At 42.4% G+C, this 12474-nt stretch overlaps 1 protein-coding gene across 1 annotated transcript; it reads right to left on the bottom strand.

Annotated features, from left to right (window-relative positions):
* Positions 1-2502: 2502 nt before the first annotated feature.
* Positions 2503-8570, bottom strand: LOC104926675 (serine hydrolase-like protein). The gene is made up of 12 exons (XM_019256338.2): positions 8426-8570; positions 8015-8158; positions 7788-7901; positions 6635-6676; positions 6530-6549; positions 6361-6435; positions 4664-4773; positions 4491-4570; positions 4344-4378; positions 4149-4225; positions 3964-4051; positions 2503-2988 (listed from the first exon to the last, which is right to left on the bottom strand). The coding sequence occupies exons 1-12, from the start codon at positions 8481-8483 to the stop codon at positions 2845-2847; spliced, it is 987 nt and encodes a 328-aa protein (XP_019111883.2). The 5' UTR covers positions 8484-8570; the 3' UTR covers positions 2503-2844.
* Positions 8571-12474: the final 3904 nt, after the last annotated feature.

Here is a 12474-nt window from a genome sequence, read left to right as displayed (position 1 = left end):
ATAATAATAAGAATAATAGTAAAGATAATAGTTCAGTGTATCAGTGTTTTAAATCTGGATCTTTAGTTGTTTTCTAATACATTAGAATAACTCTGAAGCCTGCAGTGGACGATGTGACTAAGTATATTTAATGTTATGGAGCTCCTAAGATAAAATAACACATTTTGACACAGAGTTTCCTGACAGACAATAAAGTGAACTGTGGCCAACTGTAGCTGCTGTTAGCTCAGTTTGTTGGCTAGGGCAGTGTTAGTTCAGTCTCTCTCAAACCATCAGACACAAAACAAGTTAAACTTCGTCTTTTCGCTGTTTTCCAAAGTAAATTCTGAGCCAGACTCAGGTTTAGAGGCTGCTTTGTGAAACAAACAAAGCCAGAACACAGTGTCAGAGTTTAGATAGTCTCTGTTTCAGGCTTTTCAGACGTCGGGCTGTGTTTTTTTAGATCCACCTGCACCCTACACCCACTCAAATGACTGGAAACACTGATGCATGTGTGGATCCTGTCTGAGTGTTTGTACCACAGGCGTTTTGGACCACCATGAAGAGGAGGCTCGGGGGAGTGCTGATAGGAAGCAGAGCCTGTGTCGTGCCAGAACTGGAGCCGGGCAAGCAGGCAATGTAACTGCAGCCTCTACGGACATAATGGCAGAGGAGAAGAGAGTGAAGAGGACGCTGACGGAGGAAGCTAAGAAGAGAAAAGGAGAGAGTGAGCGAGCAAGAAGCCGCCGGACAAGAGTAAATGTGGGACTGACTTTTAGTGGTTGGTGAGAGCTTGGTGAAATAAAAGGCTGAAAGACAGACGCCGAGCTGGGCTGACTGCTGCTGGACTAGTCAGTGATATCAGCTGCTGCTGGGGACCTGGATGATGATTGGTTGTTGGTAAATTGATTTCTTGTCAGGTACAAATGATAGGAGCTGTAATTGTTGCTATATCTCTGTTAGGAAGATTATGTATACTCCAACTTTACTCTAACTTCCGAGTACAGATACCTGTTTATGCTAAAATCAAGTCCCCAGGATCCTGTTTCAGCTTCTTCTAAAGACTGATCAAAGAAACTCTCTGTAGAAAAGCGGCTTGTGAACCACAGACTAGTCAGAAGTAGGGCAAGAACTGTTCTTCTGTGGAACACCCTTCAAACATTCAGCTCAAGTGTAAATCCTTCCTAAGCCCAGCATTAGATCAGCAGCGCTGTCAGATCTCCCCTCAAAAGCAGAAAAGAGTTCACGCTCCCCCCAAAAAACCATGCACGTGATTGAATCGACAGTCCTTGGAAGGAGAGTTTAATTCATGTTTATTTCCAGAAATGCATCAGATTCATTCATCCCATCCAAAAGTTGGACACTTGTTATGATGTATACGTGCTGTAAACAAGGTACTGTTGCAGTACTCGATGATCCGCCCTCTGCTTCTCGCCGTGGCACTCAAGTCCAAGAAGCTTTTTCTCCCCACAGCTCACTAACCTTTGAGATTAAACATGAGGACACACACTCGAGAGAAAAGTGCGCAAATGCTAAAATATTAACAACAGACAGCAGACATCCAAGACATCTGATGCGCCGCAGTGCATTTCAAAAACATTCCTCAAAGACAGCAGGTACAAGGTTACTGCTGAGTACACCTGCAGGGCGGCGGGAAGCCAGAAGAAAAAACAGAAAACTGAGAGGAGTCAGACAGAGGCGGTGATGATGGAGAGAAGACAGCAGAAATTCAAAGGTCTGGGCTGCCAAAGTCCAAAAACTGTTCAAATACCATGAAACTTTATTGGGTACGCCTGTATAATCTAATGTAATCAGCTCAGCCATGTACTGGACGACATTATCCTTAGAGGGGTTTCTAATATGGTCTGACATGATCCGTCCAACAATGTTTCTGAAGTGCAATGTTAAACATACAGTCCATTTTTTGATTAGTGATCTGTCACACGAATGTCTTATTTTATTTTTTAATTTATGTTTAAATCATTATGTAAGCTCCGGTTCTGGCACGACACTATCAGCCCCACTGTGTCAGATTTTCCTATCTCTGTCCTGGACCTTAAGACTTCCTCCTCCAGGTGTTTCCAAACTGCTACACCAAAACTCCTTTAGTGCTCTTCTTCCATCAACGTTCTCTTCGTTCTCTTCTCCTCTGCCATTATGTCCATAGAGGCTGCTTTGTCCGGTTACATTGCCCACTTGCCCAGCTCTGGTTCTGGCATGACACTGACTATGCTCCCCAGGCCTGTGACCTTCTTCTTCTTCCTCCTCCTCCTCTTCCTCCTCCCGGTGGTCTGAGCTCACAGTCCAGGCAGCCCGGCTAACAGACTGAGCTAACATGAGCTAACAGCAGCTACAGCTGTCAGCAGTTTACTTCACTGTCCATCATAAACTCTGTAAATCACAGAGAGTTGAGGCGGAGCAGCCGGAGGACATCAGAGGGAAAACCAGAAAACATTTTCTCCATAAAAAACAAAACTCTGTTAGTTTATGATGACACAGACACAACGTGTTGCTTTAAATACAAACAATACAGCATGACAAACTAATACAGAACTGATACAGATTCATTGAACTGAGCGAAGTGTTGATGACACAAACAGCCAAAGATACAAACTGTGCTGAAGCCACATTTTGGCTGATCTCTCTCTTCAACACCTTCACTCGTTTACAGACCATCTGGAGCTCGATGGGAAACATGGCTTGTGTTGCTCATAATGCCTCTGGCACTTAAATACACATTAAAATATATTAAAATATGTTTAAAAGTCCAGTCCTGCAGAAATAACATGAGTTGATACTGAGCACCAAGGTGAGTAGAAACAGTGTTTTACAGTACTGTCATGTGACTGAAGTTTTCTTTGTTTGCTATAACTTCGAGGTCTGCTCATCTGTTAGGTTTGCCGACTGCGACAACACTTTAGTCTGCAGGAAGTCAGACACAAGCGGAGCGACGACTCCAGGATTATTCAGATGGACGTGATGATCGCCAGGTACTGTTATGACCGAGTGCTGAAAGACAGAGACAGAGTCGATTAGACGTGACGAACGAGGGGAGGCAAAGGCACATTTACATATAATCACCTTTTAACTTTTTAACAGTTGCTTATTTACACATCCAGCAGAGCAACACTACTCATTAACATGCAGGTGTAACGCCTGTGACGGCACCAACCAGTCAAATTCTGCATAACTTTTTAGTCGTTTAGGTCACCTCTGGGTCGTTGGGGTCACCTGTGGGTCGTTGGTGTCACCTGTGGATCGTTGTGGTCACCTGTGAGTCGTTGGTGTCACCTGTGGGTCATTGGTGTCACTTGTGGGTCGTTTGGGTCACCTGCGGGTCACTGGTGTCACCTGTGGGTCGTTTGGGTCACCTGCGGGTCGTTAGGGTCACCTGTGGGTCGTTGGTGTCACCTGTGGGTCGTAAACCCATCCTGCCCTCAGGTAGGTCATTAGGGTCATGTGGATGTTGATGGTTGAAGTGATTTTAAGACTGCACTGTATGTGGCTGACACATGTTGTTTCATGGTTGGGGGTTGGTTTTCCTGGTTAAGGTCCCTTCAAACCATCCGTCCCTGGCTAAAATACGAACATTGCTGTCCTCAAAAGAAGATGTTTATTTCTGCTGTGGTGGACATTTGAACATAGGGGCTTGTGGACGGTGAAAGTTTGACGTCAACTGATCTTTTCTATTCCCGGGTCACTTGGAAAGAGACCCTCGGTGGAGACGTTTAGCTGATGTACATCCTCCGTTTTCTGTCATCAGCAGCACTTTACTTACAAGTTTCTGTATGTAGGTCAGCGCTGAGGTTCACAGCTAAAATATTCTGCTGCCTCTGAGACATTGGGCTAGCTGTCTGTCTGTCTGTCTGTCTGTCTGCCTGTCTACTACACACAATTACACACACATCGGCTTAACGTCTAAAAATAAACATGAAGATGCAAGCACACCTACTTTGCACAAACAGTCTGTGAAAATACACTCACATTTCTGTCCCTGTAGGCCTGAAGAAGTGCTGATGTAAATTTCTTTTGATCTGGTTCAGCAAATATTTTCTCAAAGCCGTCTTCTGCTCTGGAAAGACAAAGAGAAAGTTTGTGTGTATATTCAGTTAGGTACAATTTAGTTTAGTACAGGAAATAAAGAAACATGAGGTGGGGGAGTATCTTACAGAATAACTTGAACGGAGGCTTGAATCCTCGACTGCATCTCCAGACTCTGCTCCAAACTGATGCGCACAATGTTTTTCTGAGAAAACAAACAAGAAAACAAACTGAACGTGCAATTTATGAGCTGAATAAGACGATACCTTTGGGAGGAAAAAAAAGACAAAGTGATGAGTGGGTGCAGTTCAGGAATAACCCACCAGATTAATACGAAAGTCTCTGGAGAACACCACTCCTGCAAGAGAAAAGTGCATTATATGAGCAGCATAAGAGAGATTATTCAGAGGGCAAGCTCATTATTTTCTATAAGGAGCACTCATAACAAACAGAGGAAGATAAAGCTTTACCTCCTTCAACTTGAACCAGACCTCGCTCTAAAAGGATGCGCACAGACTGTTCAGACAGAGTCTTGTTTGCAGCCAACAGCCTGAAACACATAAAAAGGCAAAGTTGTACAAGCAGGGCGACGATTCTGCAAACATTAACGAGTAAAAACACTGTAAATATGCAGATGTAACACCTCTCTACTGCGTTTTCATAGGTGTAAACTCTTGTCTTCTTCTCTTCGGTCCGTTTTTCAAACTGGAGCATCTCTTCAATCCCCTGTCTCATCACTTTAGTCACTTCTTTCTGTAAGAAAACAGACAGGAATGATGAGAGAGGCACTTCAAAGACAGCACAGTTTAATATACTGAGTAATATGAATGACTGTCACTGACCCAACGAACAAAATCATGTCAAATGCCATTACATTGGTGAATAAACATTTCTTAAATGGATATACTTACTCAACATACCTATGTGGGGTAGCACTAGAGACATTGTTCTTCCTTAAGGGAGCTCCTATAAGACTTAGTTTTTTTCCAGCATAGATTTTAACTCTAATAATATTAATAATAATGATAATAATCAAAATTTGTGGAGGAATGGGTGGGTCGTTAGTGTCACCTGTGGGTCGTTTGGGTCACTTGTGGGTTGTTTGGGTCACCTGTGGGTCGTTAGTGTCACTTGTGGGTCGTTAGGGTCACCTGTGGGTCGTTTGGGTCACCTGTGGGTCGTTTGGGTCACCTGTGGGTCGTTAGGGTCACCTGTGGGTCGTTAGTGTCACCTGTGGGTCGTTTGGGTCACCTGTGGGTCGTTAGGGTCACCTGTGGGTCGTTAGTGTCACCTGTGGGTCGTTTGGGTCACCTGTGGGTCGTTAGGGTCACCTGTGGGTCGTTAGGGTCACCTGTGGGTCGTTAGTGTCACCTGTGGGTCGTTAGTGTCACCTGTGGGTCGTTTGGGTCACTTGTGGGTCGTTAGTGTCACCTGTGGGTCGTTAGTGTCACCTGTAGGTTGTTTGGCTCACCTGTGATTTTAACTCTATAATCTAAATCCCTCACTGATGGCGCGTTTACACCACATATCTCATTCACACACATTCATACACTGATGGCATTGGCTGCCATGCAAGGTGGCAACTGCTCATCGGTTTTAGGAGCTAGCCATTCATACGCATTCACACAGTGACAGTGCAGCCTTCGGGAGAAATTTAGGGTTCAGTATGAGTGTTATGAATGCAACATGTGCAGCAGTTATTGTGTCTGGTAGTTAAGCTCTGTATTAACTGTGATCTGTTTGTTGCTGCTGAGACTGTGGTTTGTTTTTAATGTTGTTATAAAGTTCAGTTTGAGGCAGAGACAAATATCTTCACTTCTCTGCGGCTCGCGTGTGTTGTTGCTAGTGTGTTGGTAGTGTTGGTGAGGAGGTCCTCTCTGAAGAGCTGCAGGTCTTCAGAGGTCTGTGAAGGTAGAGAGGGACGCCCCTGATCTGGTAGGAACTGGTAGGACGTTCCACTAATGGGGAACAACAGACGAGAAAAGTCTGGATTGCTCTGAGCGTACGAGTTGTCGTTCATTGGAGGAGGTAACATATGTCTGTATGAGGACGTTCAAGAACCAGAGCTGGGTAGCATGTTGAGTCAGGTAAGGCCTGATTTTTCTGATGTTGTGGCACAACGGAGCAACCGTGGCCGTAGCAGTGATCAGAGAAGGTTATTTGGTCATCTATCATGACATGAAGCTTTTCGCTACCCTCAAAGGCGCAAGAGATACAGAATGAATTTTGATGTTGATAGTGTGTAGAAGGTTTGGCTGAGAGGTGAAGCTTCTCTCATGTTTAGATATATACAATATATATACACAAACTGTAATCTGGGTGTCAAAGCTGCTAAAATACCAGTTCTGTCGGTAAGAATCCGTAAGAGTCCAGCAGCACCACAGCGTCCACCATCTCAGGATACAAAGCACTGAACTGTGAGGAAACACAGTGAGGATGAACACCAGAGTGTGCAGCGAGTCGATATGTGTGCTGATGAAACAGCCTGTCATGACACTGCGTCACTTACCAGCCCAGCGATGTTACCACCTGAAAAACAACAGAGCGTAAATGTAAATACAACATGTCACAAACGTTTAAGGCGGCTCTAATTCTGCCGTGAAGCTGCACTCACCCATGCTGTGGCCTATGATGGAGAATTTATCCCACTGCAGAGCTGTGGGAGTTAATTTCACAGATCATCAACCAGCTTTAGTATCTCATCACAGATATGGAGACTGTTTTCATTGAAACGACATCATCAGTGCTGCAGTGCTGACGCAGAGGAGTTAAAATATGTCACAACACCGATCTAAGAAAAACCTTTAAAGCAACATTTCTCTGATAAACTACCTCCTGTTGACCCACACTGACCTGTGATCAGCTGAACGGTGTCTCTGTCATTCGTACGTCTGTTCTCACACTATGTAACTTTGGGCTCCGGGTCGGGAGAAGTACGTAACGCTTTACGGCACTAAGTCACACAGCAGCAACTATTTCACTGATTCTGGTGAAACTGGATCATATTTTATGGAGGAAATGTTTTCTGGTTTTCCCTCTGATGTCCTCCGGCTGCTCCGCCTCAACTCTCTGTGATTTACAGAGTTTATGATGGACAGTGAAGTAAACTGCTGACAGCTGTAGCTGCTGTTAGCTCATATTAGCTCAGTCTGTTAGCCGGACTGTGAGCACAGAGCTACGGGGGAGTGTTAGTGTTCGGACAATAGACGTTTTGGACTACCGAGAAGAAGAAGAGGAGGTTCACAGGCCCGAGATTTGGGGGAATGTTGACAGGAAGCAGAGCCGGTGTCGTGATAGAACAGGAGCTGAGCGATTTAAAGGCTCAGCAGCCTCTGTGGACATAATGGCAGAGGAGCAGAGAGTGAAGAGGACGCTGACAGAGGAAGCTAAGAAGAGAAAAGGAGAGAGTGAGCGAGCAAGAAGCCGCCGGACAAGAGTAAATGTGGGACTGACTTTTAGTGGTTGGTGAGAGCTTGGTGAAATAAAAGGCTGAAAGACAGACGCCGAGCTGGGCTGACTGCTGCTGGACTAGTCGGTGATATCAGCTGCTGCTGGGGACCTGGTTGATGATTGGCTGTTTTTACTAGTCTCTACTAGTTTATACTCGAGTACAGTAGCTGTCCATATTGACCACAGTGTTGTTACACTCTGAAACGACACAATGCTGCTTTAATAACTAAATAACGTACGCACTATTATATCTACAGAGAACAAATGATAAAGTTTGATTTGATGACACCTTGTACAACTTTAGAAAACTCACACACCGTCAACGACTCGGCGAACATCCGCCACGTACGCAGGGAAAGAGTAGAAAACTCCTGGAGGACGATGTGACGACAGGCCGTGACCCGCCAGGTCCAACGCCACGTACCTGAACTCTGAGAGAGACAGAGGCTCAACAACTGATGCTTCAAAAAAAAATCCATCAAATTTGAGTGTGTTTGAGTCAAAACTGTGACGCGAGAGCAGTGTGTTATGTTTTAATAATTACCTTTGGGCAGCAGAGGAATGAGGGTGTTGAATGTACCACAGTTATCAGCCCAGCCGTGCACGCACAGGACCGGACGGCCCTGATCCGGACCCCAGATCTTTCCTCGGATCTGACCCCATGGCACCGGGACAGAGAGCTCCGACACTGGAAACACGTTGATGAACACTCACAGTCATCTACTATATCTACTGATGGGACCCACTGCAGACATATCGACATACATGTGTGTTATATATTTAAATCACTGCACTGTGACTGACATTACATTAAAGTTACAACATGAATTCTGTAAAAACTGTGATTTATTATTGTTGCACAGTGTGCAGCTCTCTCTCACACACACACCTGTAATCACCTGTAATGAGCAGTCACGTGGTCATAATGATAATAATGTTTTAATTAGTCACTTACCTGCTTGCTTCATGCTGCTGCTGTGCAGCTGTCTGACGCCTTTCAGAGCCTGGAGCATCTTTAAAAAAACTCTGAGGGACAGAAAGTTTCAGTCAAACATTAAAAAGTTACAGAAAAACTAAAAATTAAACTTTAATTAAATTAATTTAACGTTTGCAGCTTCTCTGACCTACACTGCCGGCTTCCTGGTGCTGAAAGGACCACGTGATGCGTGAAGCTGAAGCTGGTATTGGTCAGACGGACATGCGGTGCTACAGTGAGGGACCAATCACAACGAAGGAGAGAGGAGGGGCTTACCTTTTACCCACTGCGATGATTGGTCCAACCAGCAGAGGGCCTGATGGACAAAGAAGAGATCATAGGTCACATATATGTGACCTATGATCTCTTCTTTGTTTATATATATAGAGAGAGCCGAATATATAACATTTATAGCTTATATAGACAATATGGAAACCATGAGTCATTCATTCTCATGTATGTATGTATGTATGATGTCTATGTGTGGTGTGTGTTGTTGTATGCATATATATCTATATATATCTATATAATATACCCACAGGATTAGGAAAATAATATATATACCATATATATATATGCCTACCACCACACCCACCACCACACACCCACACACACACACACCTATATTATCTATATTAGCTCATATATCTATCTATATATATACACAAACACACACACATAACCCTATATATAGCTTATATTATTTATATATATACATATCTACACGAATCGGAATACCATATTAATACCTTATTACTATATTTATATATATATATATATATATATACCTATTAATATAGTATATATATATATACATATATATATATATATATATACACAATTTTATAACAACTCACCTGTTATTATATAAGGCTTATAGTTATGCAGGAGTTAAGAGCGGGACCTTTATTGACAGGTGGGTGTCTTATTTGACGTCGTCCATTCTTTTATACTGTCTGATCTTTACTCACTTGACTAGTGTAGACTCAGAACTGTGTCACAATTTAAATAAAATACATTTTAATATATAATAATAATTAATATTTTATAGTATACTACACAGCATATGAGACAAAAACACTTTAAAAACACTTTTTTGGAATTAAACAATGTTAGAGCTTTTGTACAAACCAAAAATATAACGTTATATTAAATCTCTTAAACACGCCAATTGAGCATTTTATTACATTTTATTATATATATAATATTTTGTTTTGTTTTGTTTGTGTCTGGTGTTCATTTAAAGAACTCTGTAGTCGCCGTCCTGAAATCAATTACCAAAAAATAAAATTACAAAAAAAGCTCTGAGAATTAAAAAATGTTTAAGACCTGGCAGATTGAATCAGACGAGCTCGTCGTGCGTTCAGATGGTTTTTTAATCCACACCCTGAGGGAGAGCGTCGAGCTGTGAAGCTGCCACCGACTTCTTTAATGCTCGCTGTCGATGACCCGAGGAAAACTTTTGTTTTCACGCAAAACAACGAAGTGTGCGTGTGTTTTAGGCCCTGATTTCCCTCTCTCCTCCTCTGTTGTCTTTGAGCACGTGTGCGTTTTCATGGGGGTCCAGATGTTTATCCTCCCACATACTGCAGCTATCTCCTTCACTTTTATCCCAAAACCCAACCTCTGAATCCACTGAACCGCCGCTTCTGTGCCTCAGCTGTTAATTTGTCTGTATGTGATTCTTACCATGCCATCAGCAGGTTTTTTTAAATAATCACGCTTTATGCCCTATCTACTGTTTTCTACCTTGTGTAGATTATTAGACAGATTTATTTCATGGTATCTTGTTTTACACACTTCGGCCCACGGGCTTCGACATGCACCCTGTGGGCGACGGTGCAGTCACGTTCGCATCGTCCGGGGCAGTTAGGCGCTGCCCCGCGATGCTCCACACGTGGCCCTGAGGTGACCTTAAGCTGGCTTCAACCCAGGCCCCCTCGGTCCCCTGCCAGTCCCTATGACTCGAGATTCTGCCAGTCCCGTGTTTATTTTATTATTGTTTAAACCACCTGTCTGTCTCTATCAGACCTCTATCACAGTATATAATCATTAACATCTGGACCTAAAACCATCATAACCTGACGAAGAAAAACGCGTTCTACCATTTGATGTTTCCTGCTCATTGCAGCCGCTCTTCCTCCACACAAACTGTGCCGATTTTGTTTTCTGTCTGTTTATTTTTTTTATTATAATCGTTTCATTATAATTTGTCTTAAAGCATCGACACGAGAGTGGTTTAACCTTTTGGAATAAAGTCCAATTCAGTGTCGCCTGTTTTGTTTCATAGAACACAACAGCACATTCACAATATAGTTCCTTAAACTATTGATTATCACGAAAAACGACCAAACACACATTAAAACATCAAACCCTATATTCTCTTTATCAGAACAAACTGTGCGCTGTATTTTTGATATGTTTTAATTGTTTTATTGGTCACCTCTGGAAGCAGCATTAATGTCTGAGTGATCAACTTTTGGAATAAGTGAACTAGATCAAATGCAGCTGGTTTTGTGCACCAAAGCCATAAAATAATAAAAACAACTGTTGCATAAAGCAGAAAGATACAGTTTCATAAAAACTTGACTACACAGGACAGCTTTTGACGCTTCTATGTGGACGGTCTGCGTGATGGGCGGTCACGTAGCGCGCCCTGGGAGCGTTAGGTGCTGCCAGCCACTCCACGCTCTATACTGCCTTGGCTGAGATGAACTTGAGGTCACTATGGACTGAGCTACTGCAGGCCTCAAGTATAATCGTTTTACATGTTTTAATTTGTTTTCTTGTAAGCCCGTGTATCAACTATATTTAACAAACACCCTATATGGTATATATATACACACACACACACACAGAGATAGGGAAAATATTATATTAAATATTAAAATATTAGGGAAAATATTATATACATACATATATACATATATACACACACACAGTGTCACAATTTAAATAAAATTATTTAATAATAGTTGTAAATACAACATGCATATGAGACATAAAACACTTTAAAAGCTACTTTTATGTGAATTAAAACAATGTTTGAGACTTTTGTACAAACCAAAAATATACACATCTATAAGTTAATATAAAATCTCTACAACAGCCAAATTTGAGCATTTTATTACATTATTATATATAATATAATATTTTTTGTTTTGTTTTGTTTGTGTCTGGTGTTCATTTTAAAGAACTCTGTAGTTGCCGTCCTGAAAAGTCTAATACCAAATAAATAAATAAAAAAAAAACAGATCTTGAGAATAAAAAATGTTTAAGACATGCAGATGAAATCAGACGAGCTCCCGTCGTGCGTGCAGATGGTTTTTAAATCAACACCCTGATGGGAGAGCGTCGAGCTGTGAAGCTGCCACGACTTCTTTAATACTCGCTGTCGATGACCCGAGGAAAACTTTTGTTTTCACGCAAAACACGACAAGTGTGCGATGTGTTGTTTAGGCCTGACTTCCTCCTCCTCCTCTCTGTGTCTTTGAGCACGTGTGCATTTTCATGGGAAGTCCAGATGTTTATCCTCCCAAATACTGCAGCTATCTCCTTCACTGTTATCACAAAAAACAAAACCTCTGAATCCACTGAGCCGCTCTGTGCATCAGCTGTTGAAATTTGTCTGATAATTGTAGATTCTTACCATGAATCAGCAGATTTTTTTAAATAATCAGCTTTATGCATCTATATACTGTATTTCTACCTTTGTGCAGATTTATTTAAGAACATTTTTTTCATGGGTAAATTCTGTTTTACACACTCAGGCCAAAAAGGGCTTACAGACATGCAAATGTGGAGAGACGGTGCAGTCACGTAGCATCGTCCTGGGAGCAGTTAGGCGCTGCCAGCCGATGCTCCACACTGTGGCCTGAGGTGAACTTGAGCTGGCTTCAACCCAGACACCCTCTGGTTCCCATGCCAAGTCCCTATAGACTGAGATACTGCAGTCCCAGTGTTATTTTTATATATATGTTTAAACCACTGTCCTGTCTCTATAGAAAACCTCTATCAGAGTTAATAAT

The sequence above is a fragment of the Larimichthys crocea genome, chromosome X (genome assembly GCF_000972845.2).
Source record: "Larimichthys crocea isolate SSNF chromosome X, L_crocea_2.0, whole genome shotgun sequence".
NCBI lineage: Eukaryota > Metazoa > Chordata > Actinopteri > Sciaenidae > Larimichthys > Larimichthys crocea.
This window is presented reverse-complemented; position numbering and strand designations above follow the sequence as displayed.

Coding starts and splice junctions, on each gene's coding strand:
- LOC104926675 (XM_019256338.2), bottom strand. CDS start 8,483: ATGCTCCAGGCTCTGAAAGGCGTCAGACAGCTGCACAGCAGCAGCATG. Junction 6,677..7,787: donor TGTTCGCCGAGTCGTTGACG/GTGTGTGAGTTT, acceptor TAACTCCCACAG/CTCTGCAGTGGGATAAATTC. Junction 4,226..4,343: donor GAGACTTTCGTATTAATCTG/GTGGGTTATTCC, acceptor TTGTTTTCTCAG/AAAAACATTGTGCGCATCAG.